General features: G+C 50.1%; 2 protein-coding genes across 7 annotated transcripts in view; both read right to left on the bottom strand.

The window, feature by feature from the left end:
- Window positions 1–203: 203 nt before the first annotated feature.
- SUPT4H1 (SPT4 homolog, DSIF elongation factor subunit) lies at window positions 204–5,512 on the bottom strand. Its single transcript, XM_006181415.3, has 5 exons — window positions 5,355–5,512; window positions 4,689–4,795; window positions 1,367–1,422; window positions 1,040–1,093; window positions 204–604 (listed from the first exon to the last, which is right to left on the bottom strand). The coding sequence occupies exons 1-5, from the start codon at window positions 5,421–5,423 to the stop codon at window positions 537–539; spliced, it is 354 nt and encodes a 117-aa protein (XP_006181477.1). The 5' UTR covers window positions 5,424–5,512; the 3' UTR covers window positions 204–536.
- Window positions 5,513–6,150: 638 nt separating this feature from the next.
- Window positions 6,151–13,712, bottom strand: part of RNF43 (ring finger protein 43) — a 59,484-nt gene continuing 51,922 nt past the window's right edge. For all 6 annotated transcript variants that reach the window (XM_006181416.3, XM_032498411.1, XM_032498412.1 and 3 more), the window contains 4 exons: window positions 12,709–12,870; window positions 12,107–12,209; window positions 10,172–11,527; window positions 6,151–8,448 (listed from right to left, as the gene is read on the bottom strand). In XM_006181416.3, coding sequence (XP_006181478.2) covers window positions 8,405–8,448; window positions 10,172–11,527; window positions 12,107–12,209; window positions 12,709–12,870 — 1,665 coding nt within the window. In that variant the 3' untranslated portion in view covers window positions 6,151–8,404. The remainder of the gene's footprint in view (window positions 8,449–10,171; window positions 11,528–12,106; window positions 12,210–12,708; window positions 12,871–13,712) is intronic.

The following is a 13,712-nucleotide window of genomic DNA, read 5'->3' as shown; positions in this document are numbered from 1 at the left end:
GGGCTGCCTAGACTCGGGACAGCAGGCCTTCCGAGACCTGAGGAAGCACAATGGAAAGGCTCCAACCTGGAGCCTCAGAGATGGATCATGAGGAGCAGAAGAGCCTCTGCCGCCCTGGAGAGACATTTACAGGGCAGTGAGTTCTTACTGCACCCAGCTAAGAGAAAGGAAGAGGGAGGCAAGGCATGTGCTTTGGGCTTAAGAACGTTCCTAGGGGTCCACGTTTATTGGCATTTGACTCAGAGTCCTGCCCGTGGGCAAGGGCGCAGCCCTGGGCTGTGCGTAGGAAAACCAGCATCCTACTCCCCACTGAATTCAGTCTCTGTAAATCCACCGACCCAAACTGCTCCCACCCCCACAGTAGTCCAAAGAAGGTAAAATGGCCCAAGGACACATTGTGCTGCTTTCTCAACAGTCTGCTGAGTCCCAGAATCAGAGGGTGGGATGCATGTGAAGGTTCTGCCCGTTTAGTTCCACAACAAAAAATAAGCAGAGGCAGAGATGAGGAGCAAAGATGTTGGCAGCCGTGCATCTCGCTAAGTCTTTATAGCTGTGTCTCTGGATTTGTAGGCCACTCCTCGACTCTTCAGCTCCCGCACAATTCCTGCAGCAGGAAAAGAAACAGCCCTGTGAGGGGATGAGATTCCAGAAGATAAGAAAGTTCCCTTGGCTACTACTTGGTGGGGTGGGGGTGGGGGTGCTCTAGGCAAACTGGAGTTTCTAGACTGCTCAACAGAACTGCTTGGTTGGCTTCTTACCCCTGAAAATCCAAGCAAGTGCCTGGAAATGACTTGGTAAGAATGAGAAGAAAAGGACAGACACGCTGTAGTCGTCAAAAGCAAGGGTTCCAGAGCCAGAATGCCTAGGTCCAAATTCTGGCTCCTCACTTACTGGCTGGGTGACCTTGGGCAAGTTATTTACCCTCTCTGTGCCTTGGTTCTCTCCTAGAGTTCTGAGGACTGGCGTTAAGTCACGTGAAAACCTTCCATAGAGCTTGGCAGAATAAATGAACGTTGGCTGTAACTATGATTATTATTACCTTGGGGCAAGCGACCAGTGACTGACACTGCATACACACCCGGCTTAAAGTTACCTGAAAGAGAAGAAAAGTGACTACAGTCAGAGGGAGTTATGACTAAAGACCAACGGAGCATAAGCTAAAAATGAAAGAACCACTGCAACTCCAACAGGAGAGCAATCACTCCTTTTGGCTACACGTGTTAATGACAGGGCACAGGACACTTTCCCTGGCTTTCCTCCAACACCATCTTTCTCACTCTGGGGCCACTTACCCACTGATTTAAGACATCCCCACTGGACCCGACAACACAACTAGGCCAGGATGAGGAGAAAGGGAGACACTTACTGACTCGCTGCCACTTGGAGACCCAGCTGTCCTCTGGACTCATCATCGCAATGATTCTAGGAAGGGAGAAGAAACAGAGTCAACCTGAGCCACCTCTACTAGAGAACAGAGACTGAGGGAACGGTCCTCTTTACTCTGTTCCTGGCCAGCACAACAGTTCTGGGAGAGGACACCTAGGAAAAAGCCAAGTACTGCGTCTCTACTAGAAAGTAGGGGAAACTGAGTTCAAATGCTGGGAAGCGACTGACTCAGAGCTAGTACTGATAAAAGTCCTTTGCAGTTACATCCTTGGCCCACCAGTCACAGGGTAAGTCAGTCATCATCCCCCAGATATTACCCTACCAGGCTCAAAAGTATCCTTGGCCTACAGATTCCCTGGGGAATGGAACAGCTTTTGAGGTAGACGGTCAGCATTACTGATTACAACCAACATGCCACTGAGGACTGGGGCCTTGAGCAAAGGGGAGAGGGAGTCAAAACAATGGAATAAGTTAGACTTAACTAAGCTCTGTCTCTAATGAGCTGTATAGCCTGACACACATAGGGAGATCTCCCTCAGAATTTCATTTGAGGGAAAGTTGAGCTAATAAATGAAAAACACCTAGCATACAGTAGGTGCTAAATAAATGTTAGCTCTCCTTATTACCCTAACAGTTCTTTCTAGGGTAGCTCTGATCCCAGAGCACAGGCAACAGAAAGGATACTCCAGGGCCAGAAGCCTGTTATTGAGCATGACAAAAAGCATCAGGTGTTTTCAGAAGCTACAGAGGTCATTTTTGTCATTCACCCATTCAATCAAATGCTTACAGGCTGCCTATTGTGACAGATCTGTTCTAGGCACTGATACTTGTTGACTGTATCCTCAATATCCATTCCCCCTTCTCCAGCAGCAACTTTAAGATTATCTGGGAAGCTTCCTTCCCAAACCAAATCCTACATTCTCAGCCATATGCTTTGAGTGGAATGATGCCACCTCCAGGGGCAGCAGGTAAAGTAACACTTGCCTTACCCCAGCAGACTAATCTGGGATAGGCACGCTTACTGGCCACTCTCCTGGCCAAAAGTATATTCTCCTCCATCCTTCACAATCTATCATTCCAGCTTTACAGTGCCTGTTATCCAACCTTATGATTTAACCTGAACAGAATTCCCACCAGTCTCCAAACACACCTTTGTTTTCCGACCCCATGCCTTTGCTCAAGTCAGTCCCTTTATTTAGAACGCTTCTTCTACCTCTCTCACCTCAAGTTCCTCAAAAATCCTATGCTTCTTTAAGAGCCTGATTCATATGCTGTCTCTTCCATTTCTGAGTTCATCAAGCCCTGCTCTGATCTCCTTTAACCTTTAATATACTCACTCTTCAAAACTCAATATGCACCGAATACGTAAATAACTCCTACAGCTCAACAACAAAAAACCACAAACCTGACTCAAAATTGGGCAAAGGACTTGAAGACACATTTTGTCAAAGAAGATATACAAATGGCCAATAAGCACACAATAAGATGCTCAACATCATTTATTATCAGGGAAATGCAAATCAAAACCACAATGAGATACCATTTCACATCCAACAGGGTAGCTATGATCAAAAGCAAAACAAAACATCAGAAAATAACAAGTGTTGGCAAGAATGTGGAGAAACTGGAACCCTCGTGCACTGCAGGTGGGAACATAAAATGGCACTGCCATACAAAACAGTGTGGCAGTTCCTCAAAATGTTGAGCACAGAAAAATCCAGCAATTTCACTTCTGGATACATACCACAAAGAAGTAAAAACAGGAACCTGAACAGGTATTTGTAAACTCTGTTCATGGCACCATTATTCATAATAGCTAAAAGGCAGAAGCAATCCAAGTGTCCATCAACAGATGCACAGATAAATAAAATGTGGTATATACATAAAATGGAGGGTTATTAAGCTTAAAAAGGAAATTCTGACAGATGCCACAACATGGATAAACCTTGAAAAAGTTATGCAAGGTGAAATGAGCCAATCACAAAAGGACAGATATTCTATGATTCCACTTATATGAAGGACCAGCAATCAAATTCACAGTGTAAATGGTGGTTGCCAGGGGCTGGGGAGAGGAGGAAATGAAAAGATGAAAAAAGTTCTGGAGATGGATGGTGGCGATAGCTGCACAGAAATATGAATATATTTAATGCCACTGATTTTACACTTAAAAATGATTTTAAAAACGATGCATATTTTACAATTAAAAAAAAACCACACTCAAACTGCACACCATGTCTCTCTTACTAGTTAAGTATCTCACTGTGTAACTCCTGACGTCTCTCACAGCAGCCACAGAAGTGACTCTGTTCATTCCTTAGCACTGAATGCTACAGTGTTAATGAATGAAACTGGTGTATCTGAGTGTGCACGTGCATATGTATTAAGAAAGTTTCCATAACAACATCTTTTTTGCCCAATCCTTTACTCTCCGTTAAAGGCAAACAAAGGAGGAATGGAGTTGGCCCACTGTGAAGGAACTTTACCAAGTACTGGTTTGGGCCCAGCTTGCTAAACGTTTAATTGGCCTAGAGACCAAAAGAAAATAAATAGTACCTTCTTAACCCTCAAAGAATACTTCCCTCTGGCTCCTTCCTTGGGGGAGGAAAATTGAGGCCTAGCCACTTAGGTGTCTGTCATTTCTCCTTCTCCCCACTGGACAAACTCATTAAGGGAAAACTCTACTCATAGGGCCTCTCAGAGATATCTAAAAGCATCAGCTTTGGAGCCCAAATTTACCCCTTCATTTTGAAAAAGGATCGTCATGCATTCAACAAACATTTACTAGGCATCCACCACCCTCCAGGCCCTGTGCCAGGTCATGGCACATATGTCCCTACCAGCAATGCCCTGACAGTCCAGTGAAGAATTGTCCAGTGGAAGTATAATGAAAGCCACACAAGTCATTTTAAATTTTCTGTAGCCAAGTTAAAGGAGTAAAGACAAAAACATGAAATTCACTTCAATATACTGCACTTAACCCAATCTATTCAAAGTACTAATATTGTGGCATGTAATTAACACAAAAATATTAAGATATTTTACATTCATTTTCTTTGTGCTGAGTCTTTGAGATCCAATGTATATTTTACATGTAAAGCATATCTCAGTTTGGACCAGCCATATTTCAAGTGCTCAGTGCCACACATGGCTAGTATCTACTGCACTGGACAGCACAGGACTAGTGTGTCTCAAAATAACTTTGACACCAACTAGGATTAGTGTCTCAAGAGTCTACCCACATTTACTTGGTGGGGTGGGGCAAGGGGTAATGGAGAAGAATGCAGCAATCTAAAGGGGTTTACCCATCAAAAGAAGAGCTGGTGCAGTCATATACCATCTCTCGGTTACCCTTCATCTGAAGGTATGCATCACAATTGTCACAACCATCATATTCAAACTGGTCTATAGTCTGGGAGGGGAAAATAAAAAGAGGTGAGTGTGAACAAAGTCAAAAGAAAAAAGCAGTTTTCTCCATACTTTTAACTGGTCAAGTACAAGGCTCCCTAAGTTGGCTCTGTCTCATTAGGTCCCCCACCAACCATTCCCCGTTCCTAAGTTCCACTCTCAGACTCCTTCCCTTGTTCCCAGTTGCGTTTAACCTATTCCTTTCCCTAATCTCCTTGGGGTCATACACCTTCTTCGACTACTCCCGCAGCTGCAGATCTCCGCCCTCCTCTGACTCCCAGTATCTTCTGGCTCCAAAAGAAGTTCACTGAACGTCTGTTAAGGGTCAGGCCTGTGATGCGAGCTGAAACTGCAAAGGCATATGAGACCGCCAGTGCTCACGGCGGCAAGATCTGCCTGCGTTCCTACCGACGTAAACGATGGTTTCCAGTTTCTTCCCTCGTCCCCGGCCACCCCCAGACGTGGACCTGACTTTTCTTTTCACTGTCCTTCCAGCCCTGTTCCACCCTGTTTCCCTCAGCTTGGGCCCCCATCGCCCGTACAACCAGGTCCTCCACAGTCACCTTGACCAGCGAACACAGCAAACAAGCCCGCAGATGCCGCAGGTCCTTCGGCACCGTCTCCAATGCCATCTTCGCCCACGGAAGAACAGGGAAGGAATGAGCCACAGTCGCCTCTTGCAGGAAGTAAACAGCGAATTACCCAGAATGCCCGCACTTCCGGCTACTCAGACTTCCTCTTCCGGCGTGGGAGGCCGCGAGCCCCGCCCCTCACCCCTCCTTAGAAGATGGTTTCTCCCGCCTGGAGGCGGGGCCGGCCAGGAGTCACCTGGGCTGACGCGCGCCCCCGCCACCTGGGCCGGCGCGAGGGCGAGGCCAGGAGGCTGTCGGGCCTGTGGGCGGGGCCCGTGGGGGAGGGGCGGCGCGGCTGGCGCCTGCGCGGGAGCGCGCCGCGGCCCGAGCGGAAATCTGCGCGCGGGCCATTTGATCTAGGCCGCTGGCTGGGGGCCGCTGGTCCCCTGGAGGATCCCAGATGACAGTCGAGATTCTTTTTTGTCTTCCCGTCTTAAAAGCGCAGTGTTAGAGAGTCCACTGTCTACCTCTGGATTCTCTCTGCAGAGACGAAGAGAAATCCAGGGACCGCCCCTCTCCTTCCTAACAGCGAGAGCCTGATTGGGTTTCCATTTGCGTCCACAGGAATGCTGGCCTGGGAGCGGACGGCCGGGAAAATGCGTATTTAATTATTTTTGAAAACTCTTTATGTACGTTTCCTCGCTCCAGCTGTTAATTTATGCTTTGTGCAGCTTTTAGCCTTTAGGTATAGTTCCTTTCCCTCAGATCTTCTGTGGGAATTTGTGTCTTTTTTTTTTTTTTTTTTTTTTAATTTCACCCTTTAGAAAGCTAAATGCCTTGCTCTCTGGTTCAGACTGGGCACTCGACAACCATCACCTCTACCAAACCCTTTCCCGGAGAAGCAGAAGGGGAAAATGTGCTTTGTGAGGAAAAGAGCAGCCCTGTGGAATTCATACCGACACGGCACCGGCTCTTTTGATCCTCACAGTAGTCCCATGTGTAGGCAGAGGGCGGTCATTTGTGTTTATCTGACTTGGAGCTTTTGGATATAAATAGTTTCATGCCCTGCTGTTCTATCTTCCCAACCAGGCCTCCTACATAGAAACTGAGCTTCTTCAAGGCCGGTGTACTGCTTGTGCCGGTCCCATGCCGTGTTCAGCTGGGCTCTGTAACTGGGCTTAGATGTTCTCAGTCACTGCATACTTTCTACTTTGGAACAGGCTGTTGCCTCATGGGAGCTCTCCGACAACTGGCCCATTTCACGGGTGGAAAAAGTGAGGCACAGAGTATCTGGCCAAGGTCACAAAGAAAGTCACTGAAGCATCACAAATTAGAATGTGAAGTAAGCAGTACAGTAATAGTACAGATAACAAACTGAACCACAGTGAGAAGCCAGTCATGCTTTCTGTCCCTGATCTCACTAAACCATGCTTTTAGGGACTTACAAGCCACTTCTTGTTGCCAAACCTACCACTCTACTCCGTCCTTTCGTAAATCAGAGCCTGGCCTCTGATATCAGAAATAACATATTTCTGCTGATGTAGGACGTAAAGTTGTTACTCTGAGAGACAGTTATGACAGAACAAAACCACGAGACCAGACCATATTTATAGATAAATATATTAGCAAATAAATACATTTCTCAACATAGTGCCTGATTCAAGCGTCTTGTCTGTTCAGATATAAATACCCATGTGGGTGCCTAGGTGCCAGTTCCCCACTGACTTTTGAGGGAAGAAGTTTCCCAGGTGGGGTCTTGTGCCCACTTTGCCCCCACATTCACATTCCAAATGGGATAATGCCTGAGGGGCCAGCAATGGTCCAGTTGCCCTGGGGTGAATGTCACCCTAAGGAGGCCCCTCAGCCTTTGCCCACTCAGTACCAGCTACCCAGGCCAGCCTTCCTGCTCCAACTCCACTCCTTCCTGTGTGTCCCTGGCCTGAATGGCTTATACTGGGAAGCTGGGTCTCTGCACCAACCAATCCCAAGGGCCGCATATTACTTCTCCTTTGTTCTCCCCTCTTCCCTAGCCCTGCACCGAGAGAAGACACCCAGAGAAAATTCTTTGTTCAGCTGTCATTCTGCCTTTTCTACCTTCATTCCTTCCTCCCTGTTCCTAAATAAGGTTCAGCAGAAATCCTCTCCTTTCTGCCTACTTTGGGACTTTGAGATAGAGCTCCAAGGAAGAGTTATTCCCTTCCCACTACCCCTATCCTTCTCCCCCAGAGGGACTGGGGCTGCTGGTGTGACAAGGGAGTTTGAAGATCAGAGGCTTCAACCCAGGCTCTTCAAGATGCTGTACCAGCTGAGGGACAGAACTCCACACCCTGGCTTCCCAGAGCCTCCCCTGTGACTTAATATAGTGGATCTGACAAGTAATGGCAAGAAGGGAAAAACATCCTCCTTTATGCACCAGGGCAGGCCCTGCCTGGAGAATCTGCAAAGCCCCTCTTTTTAGGACTCAGGGCTCACCTATGCTTCTGGGTTTTTTTCTCTTTTTTTTTTTTGCAAAGAAGGAAAATGATAAGAACCAGGGATGCCACTGATGCAGTACCCTTACCAAGGAGGAGCCAAAGCTGGTGTGCACGACTCTCCCAAGGAAGGAGGTGAGAAGGGGTCACGCATTCAGCAGGACCCATTTTCTGGTATGAACGTAAGGCTTGGGATGAGGGAGACCTGCTGGGGCTGGAGGAAGGAGCACCACCTTTATAACACCTATCTACCTATACCTAGCTTCCTGCTCTCAAAAACAAAAACAAAAACCAGCCTGCAAGGGAGCCAGCCCACATGGGAGCTGTTTGCCTGCTGGACACAGACTTGCTGCCCCACAGATGGTTTGCAGACAAGGTCTGGAGCTGGGAGCGGGCAACAACACCTCCTGCCACCCACCATCACCACTCCTCTTCCACTGGTTCCAGGATGTATGGCAAAAAAGAGGGTGTTTTCGGAGGTCCTTTCTTCTCTCAGGAGCAGGACCCTGTGCCAGGTGGGGCCCCGAGTCCTCTGGAGCACGCTCTTGGTTGGAGCTAGGCCTGAACATCTCACACGGCCTGTTCACACAGCTCCTCAAGCTCCTCTTCTGAGCCTGCATTTAGAGAGAGGGATGGAAAGAGGTCACTGAGCGTCAGGCCAGCCTCTTGCTTGTTCCACCTGCAAGAGAGTATGGCTGGGAGGGAACTACAGAGAGGGAGGAGCAGGGAATGGGTCCAGAAAGGGTGTTTAGATTGAAAGCTGAGGGGGGCCTCAGTTGGGACACAGAGGAGAGAAAAACAAATCTAGAGAAAGAGATACATTTATAGCAACCAGTGTGTTACCAATGCTTAATATTCACTCATTCACCCAATAAATATTTATTGAGCACTTTTGAACCTGCCCTGGTATCACATGCCAAATAGAAGGCCAAAAATATTAAGCAGGGTCCTCACAACCTTGCAGGAGAGAAGCTTTGCATGTAACTGGCAATAAGGCCAATGCGGCAGGACTGGGGTCACAAGAGACAAATTGAAGAAGGGGAAAGATCATGTCCAAGTGGAGCAATCAGGAAGGGCTTCTTGGAAGTGGAGGTAAATGAGCTGGTCCTGCAGGAACAGGGAAGAATTATGGGAATAGGAAGGCAGCAGAATATTCTGTGCTGCAGAAACTGCAGGAAGTGTTTACCTAGTTTGGCTAAAGCATGGGGCAGGGGAAGGGAAGGGGAAGAGAGGAAAATCAGGTTGGGAAGGAAGATGGGGGCTAGCGGGTGCTAGAGCCTTGAAGGCCAAGGCTCTGAACAAAACAGAACATTTGAAGATTTCTGGACAGTTTATTTGAGAAGGGTGACCTTAGCAGCAGTACGGAGGGCGGTGAGCAGGGTCACCATGCTGCAAGACTCTACAGGACGCAACACGGATGTGCAGTGCCCAGCCTTAATGGCCCTGTGAGGGGAAGGGAGGAGCTAGGAGGCTCCTGCCTCGATCTTCAGGCTGTGCCTAAGACATGGGCAGGGGCCATCAGTCCTGTGGGAGAATACGGTAAAGCTAGCAGAGATACGGTTAACAGAACCTGCCATTGACTGGGTTCGAGGAGCCAGGAAAAGGGAGGCATTGAGACTAACTATGAGTTTGGGACAGAGGGGAGGTGGTGGCCTGGCACTGGCAGCACCGAAGGTGCACTTGTGACAGGATCCAGACGGAACCATCAAACACATGGCCAAAGCCTGCATTACGTGGCTCTGTGGAAGCAACTACTTTCTGTACTCTAATAGTATGCATGCCTGTCTCTCCACAGACCAGACCTGGGTCTCCTGATTGACAAGCTCCATGTCCTCAGAGCCTAGGCTGGAACCTAGCCCATAGCAAGCATACAACGCAGAAAGAAAAACAGAAGGAAGCAATCAATCATTTTTGCATCATTCACATAGCTCTTCTCTTATGGCCCAGAATTACGGCTGTCTGTAATTATTTCACCTATAAGATCACATATGGCCTGGGATTGTGGTTTTCAGTAACTTTGTGTCCATGCTCTCCTCAAGCAACACTTCTTGGCCTTCTTTGTATTTATAGCTAATATTGAGCTGTATGCATTTTTAAAATATTGAAACACCTGCATTTGAGCTGCTGCCCCAAACCACCCCAGGTGCTTTCTGGTGTCTCAACCAGATATGGCAACTAAAGGAGTAATACCTGGCAGAGCCAGTACCCTATGCTATGCCAGTTGTTCAGTGTTTGGACCCCTGTTGTACCCTTCTCAGCTCCCATCAACCCCTTAGATGACTTCACCCTTTCTCTAGTCTCCTCTGCCCACCTGACCCGCTTCCCCAGAAGACTCACCAGGCTGGGCTGGCAGCACCTGGCAGTGTGGGTAAGGGCATGGCCTGCCCTCTGGGGTGCCAGAACTCCATTCGGAAGGCCCCTCCCCAGATGCGTGAGGTCCCAGGGGCCGGCGTGGAGTCAGGCACAACCACACTGGCTGTGAACTTGGGTAATTGGGGCCTGGAGGTTCTGGTAGCAGCCTCCTGTCCAGGCCTGGAGGTCCGAAGATCAATGGGTGGGCCTCTGGGGACCAAGGGTATGCCAGGCTGGGGCCATAATGAGGAGGAGTCTGGCAAGCTGGGTGTGCAGTCACGTTCTGGGGTCTAGAGGCCAGGGTGGGCTCTGAGGGACCCCCCCGCCGTTTCCTCTGTGGGTGTCGGACAGCGAGGCTGGATTTCTGCAAGAGGAAGAGGCTGCTGGAACTGGGGCTGGGGGTGGAGGCGTCAGCTGGTCTGGGAGCTGGCTCGGTGAGGGCCCTGGGCCGCTGTGGGTTGGGGAGCTGCCCGGAAGGGGCTGCTGGGTTGGATCTGGCAGCTTGCTGATCAGGTGAAGGCGGCTCTGGCTGGAGCTGTGTCCGAAAAATGGCCGTCCTGGACTGGAGTACTCCAGTTTCTGGGCCAGGCTTTCTGCCATGCCACCGGAAGCGCTTTTTGTAGTGGTGGTGCCGGTGGCGGTGGTAGTGGACATGGCTGGACACCTGGGTTTCCTCAGTGGGCACCACAGAGTCCAAAGAATGGGGCCGAGAGGTCACACTAGGCTGGGTCTCCTCCCTCTGGGCCCCCCCCTCAGGGCTGCAGTAAACGAGGGGGTCAAAGTCACTGCTCAGGGAGCTGTGGAAGGTGGAACTGCTGCCATGGATGCCCTGCAGGCTGATGTCCGTGCAGTTGACCACCGAGTCACTCGAAGAACCATGACAGGGCCCCGAACTGGAGTCACTGGCTGGCCCATCTGCCAGGTAGCCGCTGCGCTCTGTGCAGTAGCTTTCTCCAGACCCGCTGCTGTCGTGAGGCCTGGCCCGGCGTGGGGGTGCAGGGCAAGCAGTGGGGTGCAGCGAAGTGCATCGGGGGCGGCTCAGCCCCCAGCCCTGCGCGTAGGGGTGCTGGGCCACTGCCAGGCGCTGTGGCTCGCCTGGAGCCCGGGGATGTGCAGCTCTGGGGAGGCGGTGGTGCCGAGGGCCCGTGCCTGGCTCCTGGGATGGCAGGAAGGGACCAGGTCGTGTGGGCCGAGCCGCTGCACTCCGGGAAGGGCCCAACAAGTAGGCAGCAGGGAGGTGGTAGTGGGCGTGGCCAGGATGCTGGCGAATGAGGTGGAGTCTCCGGCCTGGTTCCTGGTAAGATCGAGAGGGTCCCAGGGAATGAGAAAGCAAATCTCCCTCTGGAAGAAAGAACCAAGAGCAAGGTGTTTGACTCCACAAACCTAAGGAGGATGCGTTCAGAAAAGTGTGGCTGCAGCGGACCTAACAGCCCACATAGCCTTCAAGTTCAGTTTGGAGAACCAAGGACATTCCTTGGGAGTGCCACTGTGCACGGCAAGCCCTGCTCCTCCCATCAGCCCATCTGGGACTCTCACCCGGGGCCACTGCTAGCCTATACTGCACCTTTGTGTAAATTAGAAAACGGTTCTCTTTCCTCTAGATACTTCATTTTCATTTTTTAGAAAATTGTCATAATATCCTGGTTTCGTTAGGATACTTTATTGCTGGAAAACCGGAATAATATACAAATCACCCAGATTTAGAATCGACAAAGTTGTGGTGAGAATACGTAGTAAAGACGTCTGCGATGGAATGGCGGCCCCTGCGGATGAGGCACTCTTGAGCAGTGCACAGCTTAAAGAACCACTGAGCCAGGCCTGCCTTCTCTTCAGCTTCAAAGCAAAACACTTTCCCACAGGGGAACCACTTCTAGACCCGTCTCTGCCTGCACACAGTAGAGTCCTTGGCCCACCTCCTACCTACGATGTTGAACATGCAGAGGGGGCAAGTGCGATGCTGATGCAGCCAGGGGTCCACACACGCCCGATGGAACTCATGGAGGCAGGAAATGACCCGTAGCTCCTGGAGAAAACAAAGGGTCTGAACCAAAGTTGTCTGTAGCTACAGCAGTGGCCAGGAAGCAGGGCATCCCTGACTCCCTCTGGCCTCTCCCTATTGCTGTCACCTGCTTTCAAAGACCTCCTAGTAGAACACAAAAGGCATGGGCTTTGTTATCAAGTAGACCTGGATTTTGCCACTTAGTTGCATGACCTTGAGCAATTTCTTAACAGTTTTCTGCTGCAAAATGAGGCTAAAAAATTAATCTACCCCCACCTCTCACAGTCATGAGGCTAAAATGAGATAATGCCCACTGCAGAGCCTGGCACAGGGTACACACTCAACAAACAGTGGTTCTCTTTCCCTGGAGACCAGGAAAATAACCAAACCTCACGGCTGTCCGTGCAGGATGCACAGGACACAGATGCAGCCCAAGAACCCACATCAGCCTTACGTGACTCCCCCCACAAGCTCCAGCCTCCCTCTCCAGCCTGGTCAGAGGGGAACCACAGCCCTGCCTTACCTGGCCCTCAGAGAACTCCTCCAGGCAGATGGCACACACAGGAGCTGAGCTACAGCTGCTACCTGAGTCTGGCCACTCAGCCCGGGCCCTCCTGCAGCCAGCCCGGTACCTCCTGGTGGCCAGCTGGCTGATGGCCCAGGCTGTTCGCTGCTGAAGGGGATCCTGGGAAGAGGGTTGGAGTCGGAATGAGGCGAGGGGTCCTCTTTCCTCACCCCCAACTCCAGCTTGCACTCGGTTCCCCATCACCCATTTAGATCACATGACCATCTGACCACCCCTGGGAGTCTGTATCCTCGGCGTTCATACATGGCTCTGCCACACAGGCCATGCCCTCCCACCCCATCCCTCCACTCATAACATTACATTTTCCTTCTCTCGATGACCCATAAACGTGACTTTTTATCCAGCTGCCTGCTTGACATCTCAGGTTGGAAATCTCATAGGCACATCGAACTTAACAGGTTCTGACTCCTAATCCCACGAACCACCCCTAACCACACACAAGTCCTCCCCTGTCATCCGCATCCCAGCAAGTGGCAATCTGTCCTTTTAGTTGCTCAGCCCAGAAATCTTGGTGCCATTCTTGACTCTCCTCACACTCCATGATCAATCCCTTAGAAAACCTGCTGGCTTTGCCTTCAAAGTACACCGAGCATCTAACTAATCTCACCACTTCTTTCGCTTCCTCCATAATCCAAGCTACCACCACTGTCACCTGGACTCTTGTAGAGTAGCCTCTGGGCTGGTTTCTCTGCTTCCAGCCTGGCCTCCCTGTAATCTGTCTCATCACAGCCGTGTTAAATCTTAAATCAGTTAAATCTTAAGTCAGATCATGGCTCTCTTTCTGCTTGAAACTGTCCAGTGGCTCCCATTTCACCCAGAGTGAAAAATGAAGTCCTGACCGTGGCTGAAACAGCCCAGTACAACTGGGCCCCTATGAACTCTCTGTCCTCGCTTCCTACTCTGCCCTCTTACTCTCTTGACTCCAGCCTCGGGGCCTTCTT

Source organism: Camelus ferus, chromosome 16, assembly GCF_009834535.1.
Source record: "Camelus ferus isolate YT-003-E chromosome 16, BCGSAC_Cfer_1.0, whole genome shotgun sequence".
Lineage (NCBI taxonomy): Eukaryota > Metazoa > Chordata > Mammalia > Artiodactyla > Camelidae > Camelus > Camelus ferus.
The sequence above is the reverse complement of the archived record's forward strand: the minus strand, read 5'-3'. Positions and strand labels throughout refer to the sequence as shown.